The sequence below is a fragment of the Primulina eburnea genome, chromosome 8 (genome assembly GCF_022965805.1).
Source record: "Primulina eburnea isolate SZY01 chromosome 8, ASM2296580v1, whole genome shotgun sequence".
Taxonomy (NCBI): Eukaryota; Viridiplantae; Streptophyta; class Magnoliopsida; order Lamiales; family Gesneriaceae; genus Primulina; species Primulina eburnea.
This window is the reverse complement of record NC_133108.1, coordinates 45,032,689-45,047,706: the sequence shown is the minus strand read 5'-3', so window position 1 is coordinate 45,047,706 and position 15,018 is coordinate 45,032,689. Positions and strand designations below refer to the sequence as shown.

Genomic DNA, 15,018 nt, shown 5'->3' with positions numbered 1-15,018 from the left:
ATATATATAATGGCATAAACATCTTCAAATTTCGTCCTCAAACACCTGCATTCCTGGCCCTGCAGATAATTACAGATCGATGCTATATATTTCTATATATATGATTTTGTTGCAACATGATTCGCCATCTATCTCTCTGATTCTTGAAATAACAGATCTGCATTTAATTTATTTTATATGTAGCAGAAATCATTAAAAGCGTTCTTTTCTTGCCACTTATTCTGATAATCATGTAAACGAGCTAGTATCATTTATTAAATTTTTTTAACCAACAACGCCAAGTAATGTTTATGTCTAACAGTCTAATGAATGAATAGTCGACTGTTTTAGATCAAAAATTATATTTTTCATCGACAAATTAAGATGACTTAGATTTTGCAATAATGATATTTTAAATATAGTTAATAAAAAAAAAAGTTCAACTAACACTTTAATTTTAAATATATATTGCCACCCCTAAAAGGCATAAAAATGTCGTAAACTAACTAACTAAGTCACGAACGTCGCCAACCTCCTAAAAAATTATATTAAATAAAAGTTCATTGTTGAAAGCCCAATTAAAATTTCACAACTTCTAGGGGCATGTATATCATTTATTCATCATATTATTTCTATATTGGTTGTTACATTGTATATCTCAACCATTGTAAGAAGTTACAAGGAGTTGCAATTTCGACAATGGCTAAGTCCTAAAGTTGAAGCGGATTGTTACAAATTTTGTAAAACCAAAATCTTCTAGTGAAATCTTTCCATAAGTGGAAGAAATAATAGGACGATTTTAAGTCTTCGAATATCCATAAGCATCACTTATGTTATTTCATTATTGTATTTATTTAACTTTTAAATTGTCTTATTTGGGGACGTTTCCACACAATTTGTGGTCCAACTTTTTCTTAAGAAGTTGAGAAAATATGGTCTTGATATTTAACAACATCAAGACCGGTCGCACTATTCGACATGGATTAGAAGAAATTTTTTAAAAGCGTTTATTCATCTCCTCTAAATTCTACCCCAATCCTAATTGTGTGTGTATATATATATGTATATGTAAATATGTGTTTAATCGGTTCGCTTTCGGTTTTGAATTTGAAAAATAAGTTAAACCTACTGTGGGGACCCGGACGCTGATTTTTTTCTTAATCTTCTTTTGGGATTTAATTATCAATTAAGATAAAACAGGGTCTAAATATTTTTCTTTTTAAAGTGCAACTGCGGAAGGTAATAGAATTAATCTATTATACAAATCAGTATAATAATAATACAAGTCTTATACAACATGCTTCTAGTTCAAGCTGGTCTAAGGTTTAAATACTAAATTTCAAGTATTAACCAACTCTACAATAAGTCCGGAATCACAACGCTAAACTCGTCTTCTCTCATCATCTTCTGACCCCGATCTTGTCCCACCTGTTGTCATGCACACATACAAAACAAGACAACAGCCGGATAACTCCGGTGAGAATAAATCCCAGTATAAAACATGGTAAACATGCATATACACAAAGTAAATCATGAAGAGTGCTATCATGAATAAAGTTAAAGCAGTAGATTTCATAATCTATGAAATTAAATCAAAACAAGCATGCAATTCAAATCAGCTAAACATGCTATTCAAATCGAATCATAAAAACATGCTATCATGACTGAAAGCAATAACAATGGGTTTCATAGTCTATGAAACCACATCTATAAACGCATGCAGTTCTAGTCAAATCATGTCTAGACTCGACTCGACTATAACTCTAGGGATCCCGTTGTGAATAAGACGATCTATCACCTACTCTCCCATCGGGGTGACGGTACGTCTTATTCCTAGACTTCGATCTGATCTATATCCACATCTACAATAGGAGAGTGAATCTTCCCCTAAGCTGTGATACCACCGAACGGCTAGAAGTTTGACTGTTTCTGTCAGACTCTCCTATCTTAAATGCAATGCATATAAATCTATAAACATAGCAGTAGCATATCAGCATATAAACCAAGCATATTCATATCAGAATATAACAATAATCTAGTATGTGGTTTTGTTGGGAAACTCAAATGGGATCTATTTGAGTTGTGTCTTCCCGAATATCACATGAATTATACCTTTGTCGTCCCGGTCTGACGAAGACGATGACCTGTATCCAACTCTGTCCATATCAAATCTGAAATGACAATATCGAATACACTGTATCAGTGAATAACTCAATACACAACATGTTCTGATCAATACTCAAATCGGTATACAATCTAATCAATATCTGAACAAGATACAATCTAAGTCATGTCATCGATATCACAATACAGTCTGAATAATTTCTGAGTCTGATCAATCTCAATCAATACTGAATCTGATCAATATAACTCAACTGATGTTTCGACGGCCTAATAATACAATCTGAATAACCCCGTTAATTTGAACATCACAAATATAATACCAGAACTCATAATCTGTGTCAATACAATTCATACTCTGAATACTATCACAATTCTGATATAGAATCTCAGTCAATATCTTTCAAAAATCATAACAAATACAGAAACAATCTGTTCTTTAATCTGACTTCAATTCTACGATGTCTACGATAGTAGAAACACCATATCTGAATCACATGCAATTCTAGCAATATCATAATTTCGAAACATCTCAAAACGTAACAACACTTACGTCCTTGTGTAGCTCATAGCACGAGAAGCACGATACTACATTCGGATTCGAATTCTGATAGACGGATCTTTCACAATCGCAAGTCTAAAAGGCGTTCAAAAGCTCGGCCCTTTTCCTGAAATTCTGATGAATTCACGTGTCATGCTCCTATATATATACTGCATGCAACTCTGGAAACGTGGCCTTATTATTCAAGCTACACGCATGACCGCGGGTGCGGTCGTGCAATGCCTATCCTGACATTTCTCGAAAGCTCAGACCGCGGGTGCGGTCCTTCCAATACCGCGGGTGCGGTGTCGGCACCGCGGGTGCGCTCTGGCTAGCACCGCGGGTGCGGTGTTGCCATTTCCAAAAACACCAACTTTCTGCCACTCAACCGCGGGTGCGGTCTTGTCTGGCACCGCGGGTGCGGTGATGCTTCGGCCTCACCTTCGAAATTTCATTTTTAATGACCGCGGGTGCAATCCTGTTCTGGGCGCGGGTGCGGTCTTGTCTCAAATAAAAACTCTTATTTTCTCATATCTTTTCTTCCCTCAATGCATGTTATGCATTCTCATATCTTCCGAGTCTCACGTTAATAAAGATTAATAATCTTGATTTATCAATTCTATAATCTTTTGCCAATCGAGTTTTATTAAAAAAGCGGTTATTTCTATTGCCAATCGAAATAATCGATTTTAATGACTAAAATCGGTCGATTCGTTTGATCGAAAACAAATTCGGTTCATAGAGTTTTGTTTATTTTTTATTCGATCGCTTCGGTTATATCTACCTACAAAAATGTGCTTGTTGTGGATCCAATCATCATCAATAATTTTTTTTTTTAAAAAAAAACATTACATCCAAACATCAACTCTACATATATAAACATTACATTCAAACATCAACTCTACATATATATATATATATAACCCAATGATCACTATATATTGAGTCTGCGATAGGGAAAATTCGACCCTGCCCCTGCAGGCAGTGCCTGCAGGGGCAGATCCAAGGGCCAGAATTTTTCTGGCCCTTGTTTTTTTTTTTTTTTAAAAAATTCCCCCCCCCCCCCCATGAAATGATCTGGACCATTGATTGGGTGTGGGGGCAGTGCCCCCACACCCAGCGTCGACCAAACCCTGCGATAGTAACAATAACCAAGGTAGATTTGATTATTGAAAAGAAAATTCCACATTTACTTACCGTCCACGCCATTCAGCGGCGCCGTTTTAATTAGTTGACTTGGGTTCTTATATTTCAACGCATTTCATCCATCTCCATTAACATTTCAAAGTGCCAAAATGCGTTATTAGACTTGGAATTTATATTTTTGGATAAATTAAGAAATAAAATGCGTGGACGGAAAAATAATGTTTAATATGATTTTATAATAAATGTAAATTGGTATTTTAAAGTACATCAAATGGATTGAATGATTAGTTTTAATTTTTTTTTTAAAAAAGGAGATAATATAAATAAGATTTTGAATGATTTACTTGTGAGGGACTAGCTTGATGCATGACTTGTATTATTAAAATTGAGGGTGCATTTTGGACGTATCTTTCTCCTGCAAACGTATTATTTTATAATAACGGGTGGAATGAAATTGCGGCTTTGTAGTAGTCTCCGATTTAAAAAATTTCTCAAGTAAACTGCATCGCTTATTTTATATATTTTTTTTGCAAAAAATATGTGGTTTCAGATTCAATAATTTCCCTGCTTCACCAAATGAAACGTCATTATTTATTGATATTAAATTCTACGATTTCGGCGCCCAAACAGAATAAAATTAATTTGAATTGACTAAAATATTTTTTTGAAAAAAACAAATATATTCATCTAATTTTAATTTCATTTTATTAGAAACTTTAAGCAACTTTTGGCATAAAGACGTACAGTCTAATAATAAATATCTTATTTCCTGGAAAATCAATAACATCGCATATATTTATAAATATACGTTGTGAGATGAACTCTTATGATATTTGTTACATCATTTAGAGATTTTAATATGATACCATAATCATTATTTTATGTCCGAACCTGGAAAAATACATATTTAAAAAAGTGGTATATCTAGTGATATATATAATAAAAAGTATGATTATGGAACGCTGTTTTTTAGAGTAAAACATGTTATTTACACTTTAATAAATATTATAAAAGTCTTTTCTTTTCTTTTCTTTTCTTTGTTTGATGCTCAAAAAGAACAATTTTTATTCTATTTTAAACTCTATATTAGGTTGAAAATAACGTCATCTTACAAATTTCATGATACTTATAAATATGTTCTTAAATCTACAAAAATCAAATTTTAAATTTGAGTTATTTAATTTTATATTAAGATCTAAATGTTGAACAATAATAAAATTTTATTTTCTTTTTCATTTAAGATGTATTCATCCTTTTTTTTTTCACTTAAAAGGCTAAGACATTTTTTCAATTTTAGCCTTGTAAATTGACATTTTCGAGTTTTAGTCGTGTAATTTGTCTTGGTTTGCATACAATAATTTGATTTTTTTTTACTCGAAACCACTAAATCCACTACTACTTATTTGACATTATTGCTCTCATACGTGGCTCATATGACAAGAATAAACCTTATACTACACACATAAAATATATATAATCAAAAATAAAAGAAAACGACAAATTTTATTTTTCTCCCATTTTGAAGTATTTGAGGTGTTTTCTTTATTTTTTTTATTTCTTTTCAATCAGATGAATTTTAATGTCAGTAATATAAGTTTTATTCTTGTCATATATATCATGTAAAAGATAATCAGTGTCAAATAAGTCATATTTGATGGATTTAATAATTTTAGACCAAAAAAACTATACAAAAAATACAAGTTATTGTAGGAAAACAAAAATTTGACATGTTACATGACTAAAATCTAAAACAAGTCAATTTACAAAACTGAAACTACAATTTTCCTTTGGATGATTATGATTGATCTCAATTTTAAAGAATTTACGATATATTTAAAATACAAAAGTGGAAAGAAACATGGTGTAATTTTATATTAAATACTATGATTTTTTTATTTTGTTCATAATATTATTTATTTTTATATTATATTACTTATTATAAAATTATTCTCGTAAAAGTGATTAAATTGAGTAGGTCACGATCTTACAAATTTTTATCTGTGAGATTGGTCAACCATGCCGATATTCACAATAAAAAGTCTTACTCTTAGCGTAAAAATTAATATTTTTTCATGGAAGAGCCAAATAAGAGATATGTCGCATAAAATACGACCGTGAGACCGTCTCACACAATTTTATGTCATATTTAAATTTAAATTTATGTGATTTGTTTTGGGAAATTTCGTTTTTCGTCCTCTGGTTTTGTTTCGCTTCTAAACCAGGTTATCAATATCATAGATGACTAAATCATAAAGTTATAAATATCAAATATAAAATTTAAAAATAAAATTAAGGGAAAAACATATAAAGGCTAGCTAATCTTATCGTTCAAGAGACAGAAAGTCAAAGTTAAACATTACTAATATTTTTTAAAGTATATATAAAACTCCCAAATAAGAAAATATTAAATTAAAATCATGTAAACTGAATAATTCTAATTGCTGATTTCATGTACGATACTAAGATAAATATTTTATTATTTTGAAGCTGCCTAATAATACGTGCTGATTTCATGGACAATTCTAGTTTTTTTTTTTAATAATCAATACCCACCCTAATCGACACAATAATTATATACGTGGTTCATGTGATTACGACAAGTCGATATAATTTTATTTGTAATTTTTTTAAAAAATAAATAAATTGATAACCTGGTGTATTAGTAGGACTACTATTTTTTTTCTTGGAAACCCTCCCTCACATAATTTCATGGGTTAATTTTATTTAAAAAATCGAGATAAGCGAAGAATTTTGTTGTAAGAAAAATTAACTTGTCATTTTATCTGTTATTTTCTTATTTATAGGGAAATATATATTGTTTTCTGAAATCTGAGTTGAATAAAATAATCCGCTTTCGATCTGTCAAATGAGAGTGTGACAACATAATATTATTGTGGCTTTGCCAAATACCACATGTCATTGCTCGTGGTTTTCGACTCACCAAGGCTAGCAAACCCATTATATAATAATAATATATAATAAATGTAAATGTCCTCAAAATTAACGATTCAAAATGGACATGGCTAGCAACCAGAATCATGTATTGCATTAAAAAAATTATAGAAGAAATATATATATTTTGTTAAGAAAAGACGAAATGGATTCGAATCTTCTATTTTGTTTCAAAAAAAGAAATTTTTACAATGTGCCCTTTCTAGACATAGCCATGAAAGGCTTCATAAAAAGGTACAAGTAAGTAAACGGAATACCAAAAGGAGGAAGCACTGTCAAATTTATGACATGTAAAAAACACTATTAAATCCGATTTTCTGACCCCTTTTTTTGCCAGAATAATCCACTATCATTGGTACTCCTGAGTTCCCATTGGCTGGGCTATATTCAACCTTCCTCTCTCTAAACCAAACCCACGGCCACCGCCACTACTGCGGCTCTGAACTGATTTCTTCGTAACCCTTTGCAGGAAAGGAAAGAAAAAACAACAATCAATCTTTATATGAAGAAAGTGAAAAGGTCTTTGCGCTTTTAAAGGCAACACGTGTGCTTGAGTGAAGGCTCTGGCTTTTTCCTGTTTGTTGTTTCATATGTATTCTCCTTTTCTTTTTCCATAATCTTATCCTATCTTTTTACTTCAATCATAGTTACAATATCATTTTCTAGTTTGGGTGTATTTTAAGATAATTTCTTCGAATATAACTTATATATCAGTAAGCTCAGATTCTGCTCATTTCAGGTTCTTGATTCTGTAAAGTTGGGCATTTGAGTATTCCTTGCTTCAATGCATCTCTCGCATTAATTGGCTGGTTCGGGATCCTGTAAAAAGTTCCAAATTCTTGAGTTTTAAGTTTTTTTCGATCTAATAAATTTGTTTTCCCCCTTTTTTCTCTTCTTTTCTGTTTTTGATTCTGCGCCAACCAGCTCTTTGCTTTTCAAACTTGATGAATAATCAGCGTGAGTTCCAGCAAAATATGGTGATGGGCTCTGGATTAACTCGCTACCGATCTGCGCCGAGCTCTTATTTTTCAACCCTTTTAAACAGCAGTAACATCATGGGTGGTGATGGATTTGGGGAAGATGAATTTGAGCATCTTTTCAACCCTCCAGCTTCAAGTCCTGAGACCCAGAAATTTTTCTCCAGATTCATGAATAATTGCGAAACCATTCAAGAAAACTGCTCTTCCAATATGAAGTTACAGTCACAAATAAATCAACAGTATCCGCCGCCGAGAAAGAGCGAATCTTCATTCCACAAACCTCAGCAGCAATTGCAGAGACAACAGAAGAGCAATGACTTTTCTTCGGTTTCTCATATGACGTATCATATCATTAATTCCGGTGCTGCAAATTCTGATATGCAAGATTCGGATTATGGATGGATGGGTTCACTGAATTCGAACTCCGCCGTGCAGATGAAGACGGAAGAGGGTGGCGGCGGAGGTCTCATTCGACACAGAAGTTCTCCTGCTGGATTATTCGAAAGCATAAACATCAATAATGGTACTTTTTTTACAACTGTTTTTCTCAGTAATTTTTTGACAGGATGCTCTGACATGCTTGAGCTCTGTATGTATAGAGCTCGGTGCAGCGAATTTAAGACCAGTGGATTATAAAACTGCAGAAAACAGTCCTGGAGAGGGACGATTCGGCGAAAATCGCGATAAAAATGGTGGATACAGCTCGGGTTTCCCAGTGGATTCTTGGGATGATTCAGTAATCCTGCCTGACAGTTTCTTCAAAGGATTTACAGATAATCATCAGGTCTTGTCTTAGAACTGAAATCAGAAATCATTTGATGATTCCAGGTTATTTTGAGATTAATAGTGTTAATTACTGATGTATTTAGCAGAGTATCGAAGGCGGAAGTAAGCATACAATTCCCAAGTTGTCTCATCACCTGAGTCTGCCTAAAAATTCAGCTGAATTATTAACCGCAGAGAAACTGATGCAAGACTCCGTGCCCTTTAAAATCAGAGCAAAAAGGGGTTTTGCCACGCACCCGCGAAGCATAGCTGAAAGAGTAAATTTCCCATTCTTCACTAGTTTAATGCGTGAAAAACAAAAAAGAAAAAGAAAAACAATATGGATTTTGGAAGAATGAAATGCATTTAAGGATTTTATGCAATGATTTCAGGTTAGAAGAACCAAAATTAGTGAACGGATGAGGAAGCTGCAAGATCTTGTGCCTAACATGGAAAAGGTAAACCTCTTTCTTCCGCACATTGTAAGTAGGACAGACCTCAATGTGGCTCTTTCTTGCATATATCGTGATTAAATGTGGATCCGACCAGTCTGAGCACATGATACTTAGTAGGTTAATGAAAGCCATCCATAGTGTGCTATGGTGGTTGCATGTCGGCTTCTGAAGAGGTTGACAATATTACATCTTTCATCGGGCTTGACAAACGATTGTGCGGTGTTAAGTTTGATGAGTTACTGTCCCAAGGTAGTCTTTAGGGTTTAGATTATACTGTCGGTTTATGTACTAAGAGTTTCAGCCATTCCAAGTGTTAAAAGTAAGAAACTATTGCTGATTCATTTTCCACAAACTCAGGTCTTATCATGATATATTAGAGTAAGCAAATCACAAATTAAACTTATATGTTGTCTAGGTTACTTATTTATCAACCTTTTTCATCATCTAATGTCGACCATTATATATGTGCATGTAAACCTTAAAAATTGGTTTGTGGATTATATTTTCAAGTACGTGCGTCTGTGGCCTATACTTTTGGGGGTATGTTAAAAGATATATATACTTCCGGATTATGACCTCTTTGTATTATCTTTATTGCACCATCAGTTTTTGCATTCACTTCAATTTACAGCAAACAAATACATCAGACATGTTGGATTTAGCCGTTGATTACATCAAAGACCTTCAACGACAAGTAAAGGTGTGTGTACCGAATTGCCACTATGAAATTCTGCGATAAAAAAATAATAATAATGTGTTTACACCGACTTTTTGAACTCCTCAGACGCTTTCTGATAATCACGCCAAGTGCTCTTGTTCGGCTAGGCAGAAACCATAGATCAAACGCCTTTTCGTATTCGACAATAGAAGTGCTGTTCAGGATCAAGATTCGTCGCCCTATGGCTCGCTCCTAACTCAAAAAGGTGGTCCAATTTAGTATTTTCGTAGAGATCAAGGGTAGTAACTCAAGCTTTTTTCTGCTGATAGTGTAAATCATATAATTAGCTGTTTTTGTAAAGATTTCTGTGGCCACTAGTTTATGAATTCCAACAACTTTTTGTCAGATTTTAGGGTGCAAGTCGCGGGATGAGTACCCGGCCTATTTGCTTCCATGGATTATGATATATGTGATGCAAATAATTCTCTCATATTAAATGGAGTTTGATTGAATCTTAACTAGTGCCCACTGATTCTGAACCTTTAGTTGTTGGAAATTCACAGGCTAAGACTGAGAAAAGATGTGACAAGTTTGAATTGCACATGATTCATGTATGTTATTATTGACTTTGAAGTTCAACGTACAGTCAATTTGTATGCACGAATTGACTGGTCTAATCATGGATTTATATATATATATATATATATTTGTTTTTAAAAGGACCATTGGAAATTTAAAATTTTATTTATTGGAATCTTGGGTTTTTTTACTCGATAATTTGAAGATGCCCCTAGCTAAAATTTTAAAAATAACAGAAGGAAAATAAATGGACAAGAATTTGCATGAAAAGTTTATTTTACAAGTACAGATTGATTGCGGATGTTTTAAAAATGTTTTATTACACGACGAACTAAAATATTTAGGTATTAAAAAAAAAACTCTATTATTATAATTAAATTCTATTAAAACTTTAACTGAAATTTCACCAATATCAATGAATTTCTAATTTAAAATTTGTGCATGCATCAACGAAGTTATTAAAAAAAAAATTTAAAATTGGTACAATTTAAAAACTATACGAAAATCCATATCTACAACAGGGTCATTGGTTGTTGAGGAGAATTAAGAATTCAGAACACACATTTATGAGGGGGGAAAGGACTTTTCCTTTCTTGTGATTTTTTCTAATGGGAAAACTCAAAACTTTATTGATTAATATGGTCCATCGGAAGTCTAGCTAACCAATGTGAAAATTCTCCATTCACTCAAACAAAAGATAAATGGGAAGAATAAAAAAGCAAACAATATTATGAGCTATCTATTAGTTGAATAACAAACATGATTAAACTTCGAAATCACATATTTCTTTATTCGCTCTCTGATCTCCAATGTAGCCAAGATCTTTTTATCTGTGAATGTCTACACTGCCAAAAGTAATTATGTTGCAAAACTGAATATCTTTAAAGCTTTTATCACATATAAGATAATTAATTCATTCTCGAATTGTTAGTTATTCATCATGTACTACTGAGATGTACTAATCGATTTGTTTATCAAAAGATAGCAACGACACGATCTTGGTGGTTTCTACACCTCCTCTAGGTGTCACCTCTCTGACTCATCGACAATTTTCTCCTTTGCCCGGGTATTTTGAAAATCAGGATATTTTTGGCTATAAAACCTATGTTGTTACACTAAAAGTTAATGTGTGTGTCTTTGCATATACATATACATGTATGTGTATATGTAGTCATTTAAAACACTAATTTTAGTCCGTGTGTGTATAAAAATATAAATTTAGTATTTAAATGAAGTAAGAGCAGCTTTTATGATAAAATATGCTTAAAGTTGTAAAATTACATCCATGGAGCTAGTCGCGTAACGACTCAAAATAGGGTACTTTTTAAATTATCACATATCTTTGTCCCTATGTAGAGATCAGGCATATAACTCAAACATCATCAACTAAGGTAATGATCAATGCGTCATTGACTGATTGTCTAAATTATAATCAATCTATTTTCAGATTTTGAAAATAAAAACATTAATTATTTTTATTTCCTTTTGAAAACACTCGAGAGTATTATTTTTACATAATTACAGGCCAATGAAAATTAGTCTAGCTCCATTCCAAATTCGATTTGAGCTACAAATCAAGTTCTTCCAACTTAAATGTAATAATAATGAACATGCATGCATATATAAATTCAAAACACACCTTCTCAAAAACATTTTTGGTTATATAATTATTATAAAATGAAGAAAATTGTGGAGTAATAATAATATATTATTTTGGTCCCGTACATCCCTCACTTTTGGAATCTGTATTTTCAATATAAAATTTATTAAAAAAAAACAACCAAATAAACCGGAAATAATAATAATAATAATAATAATATATATTATCTTCATATGAACACAGCCACACGCAATTCAACTCTCTACAAAAGCAAATCGTTAATACAAGACAATTCCCTTTGTCAAATATCAGTAGTTCTACACAAACCAACCACCAAGAAAACATCTGAACAAAAACCCACGTGGAATGCCAATGGATCGATCGCCGCTTTCCTCGTCTTCATCGGACAGTTCCCAGGTCTCCTCCACCAATTCCTCGCCGGCAAAAGGGTCTTCCATGGTGGTTCTTTCCATCGAGTGCTTAAAAGGAAGCTCCAAAGCCGAGGAGTGGACCGGAGACATGCTGCAGACCGGCGACATTGTGGAGGAGCTGAGAATCGGCAACACGATCATCAGCTCTCCGTTCAAGAATGGGAAACCCGGCGTGCAGAGGATTATGCACAACTCTTTCAAGCAGAAGGAGACTTCGATCCATGTCCGAGTCCGCCGCGGCGCCGACGAGTACGCGGAGCTGCAGGCGTGTATTGTGCCCGGCGAGCAGTTCGTGGGGAGGAGACAGTACGTGTTGCGTGCCATCGATGACCCCAATTACGCCGTCGGATTCTTTGATCGGACGGAGAGCGAGTGCTTCGAATTGCAAGGTAACTCGAAGATTATCTTCCCGGGTTGACTTTTCGTTTGGATATTTAGCAGAATTCTATGAATGTGAAAATCAACGGTTTTCTTTTAAACTTTAAAAACGTTTTCGGAATTGTTTTGTTTGGTGGTATTCCATTTCAAGCACTTTTAGTCACACTTTTCCTTTTTAGTTTATCTTTGTAAATCTCGTTTTACATTCCAAAGTGTGTATTTGCAGGCTCTCTTTGGTCGAAGATAAAAATTACGCCTAGCATTCACATGTTACAAGTGAAAATAAGGCAAAATTCAAGGTTTTTTTTTAAAAAAAAAATGGTTGAATGAGGAAAATAATATTCTAAACCAATAGTTTCATTGTCATTCCTTGGTCTGAATCCTGCTGTTGATGAACTAGGAATTCAGTCAATGCGCAACTTAACGAACTTCTATATCGATTTTTTATCTGGTAAAAATAAAAATTATATGTATAAATATTAAACTTTTTCCTACTTAATTGGGTGTGTGGACCCAATTGCAAATAATATGGCTGATCAAATTTTTATTTTTATGGACCCAATTGCAAATAATATGGTTGATCAAATTTTTGTTTTTATTTTTTGCGTAATTTTTAGTGCATTCATTTTCCTTCACCGTGATACATGAGTAAGCAAAGTCAGAAAGCCAGTGTCAACCCAAGCAAGGACTGATGCGAGCCAAGAAGTTGGTTTGTGGAGTCGCATGATTTTGACTCTGCATGCTCATGCTTTTTTTTTCTTTCAATTATTTTTGGGATGATTTTGAATTTTTTTATTCTGAAAATAACATGAATCGAATGAAAGACATTAATATTCTTGGCACTTGCATATAAGTTAGCGAATATTTCAATCTGTGTAGCTTCAAGAACCGCGAGAATGGTGATTGCCCTCGAAAGAACGCCCCTTCAAGACGGATACGTCTCATATCCGTGGGACCGAAGGATGCGCGACATGCTGTCGATTCCTTATTCAAGCAGCTTCTACTCCATCCTATTCCTCCCGAACGCCTCGGATATAGTAGCTTCTCGCTACAACGATTTAGAGGACACTCTAGCACGAGCTCACGCTTGGATCAATGCGTCCCAGGCCTCCGGTGCTCCCATTGTGTTCATGAACATACAGACTGAATCCCTCCTCACCAAGGTACTAGAATCGCCGAAATTGTTAGAAATTCATAAGAGTATTAGAGTTGGAAATATCAGACCTCATGCTCACAGACCCGTGCAAGTGTGATGCACATGACACGATAGCCTTTGCTAGTAATTGGACTTGATGAAAATTGATAAATCGAGCTATCTGAAGAATCCATTGCATAGCCTGGTTATCCGTTCAAACATGTCCTATAATTTTGTTATAGAATGGGGTATTAGAGTAACTGTCAGGATAATATGTAAAGAATTTGGTTTCACTTCTGGCTTAGGTATCTGGAGAAACTGCTTCTGCAACTGTGAACACGGGCTCGCTATCAGATTTATCGAATCTTTCAAACACGAGTCTGTACGGTTTCGAGGATTACCATGGTGTGGATATAGGTGTGGTAAGAGCGGTTCGTATGTGGTTCTCCCCTCTCGTAGGGGAGATCCCAATCGAGATAAGAATCAGAGAAACAGATGTAAAACTCGGTTTCGCCATCAGCAGAACAGAAGAGGTACTTTCTTGAAAACAAAACCCTGAAAATTCTCGACATTCTTGTAAGAAACCTCACAAAATTGTAACTTGACTTGCCGTTTTTTCATCTTAACAGGGATTCATTTACATATCATCAGTGAGCGAAGGAGAAGAAGATGCCCCCTCAAGTCGATCCGGGCTTAGCCATCTGTACAAACAGGCTAACAGTGCCTCCCCATCCCGCCTCTTAATCGTATCCCGAATATCAAACCAAAAAGTCCTCCCATGGATGGTTTCAACAACAGGGGCAATTCGCTGTTTTGACACTGTTTCCCTGAGCCAGAAGCTCTCTCTACATCGGCACACACGATTGCCGATTCTGATGCACGTTTTCCTATGGGACAGAAACGCGAATGTTTCAAATGTGGGTAGCATCAGGGCCCGAGCCATGTCCACGTGCCCGCCTACTGCACCAGCCAAGGTCAATTTGCCACATCCTCCAGTAATCTCATCAGCAACGGAAGACGATTTAGAAGAGAGCGTAGACCTTGAAGGGTCTGAAATAATGCGGGAAAGGGACACTGCAGGAGAGTTTTCATTCAGGTTACATGATTTTGCACTTGCGAATAATTGGGTGTGACAAATCCTTTTCTGGTTTGGTCTCTGTATTATAGTATTCTGATTAATCTTGATCCATATATGAGACATTGTTGTGTTTTTATCATTTTTATTCAACTGTGACAGCTTAAATTCCATATGATCATATAACGAAAATGCTTGCATTTTGATGATCATCTCACACGAT

General features: G+C 34.2%; 2 protein-coding genes across 7 annotated transcripts; both read left to right on the top strand.

Moving 5' to 3' along the window:
• The first annotated feature begins 7,061 nt into the window (after window positions 1-7,061).
• Window positions 7,062-10,204, top strand: LOC140840277 (transcription factor bHLH122-like). 6 transcript variants are annotated; one of them, XM_073207560.1, is made up of 8 exons: window positions 7,064-7,258; window positions 7,479-7,548; window positions 7,696-8,242; window positions 8,319-8,503; window positions 8,592-8,762; window positions 8,877-8,942; window positions 9,571-9,639; window positions 9,724-10,199. In XM_073207560.1, the coding sequence occupies exons 3-8, from the start codon at window positions 7,714-7,716 to the stop codon at window positions 9,775-9,777; spliced, it is 1,074 nt and encodes a 357-aa protein (XP_073063661.1). In that variant the 5' UTR covers window positions 7,064-7,258; window positions 7,479-7,548; window positions 7,696-7,713; the 3' UTR covers window positions 9,778-10,199. The 6 variants fall into 6 exon arrangements, with proteins under 6 accessions (XP_073063663.1, XP_073063662.1, XP_073063661.1 ...); XM_073207559.1 differs by having other exon boundaries at window positions 7,064-7,331; XM_073207557.1 differs by having other exon boundaries at window positions 7,664-8,242; window positions 9,724-10,198.
• A 1,831-nt stretch (window positions 10,205-12,035) lies between these two features.
• LOC140840275 (uncharacterized) lies at window positions 12,036-15,002 on the top strand. The gene is made up of 4 exons (XM_073207554.1): window positions 12,036-12,596; window positions 13,465-13,748; window positions 14,026-14,253; window positions 14,350-15,002. The coding sequence occupies exons 1-4, from the start codon at window positions 12,143-12,145 to the stop codon at window positions 14,851-14,853; spliced, it is 1,470 nt and encodes a 489-aa protein (XP_073063655.1). The 5' UTR covers window positions 12,036-12,142; the 3' UTR covers window positions 14,854-15,002.
• The last annotated feature ends 16 nt before the right edge of the window (window positions 15,003-15,018 follow it).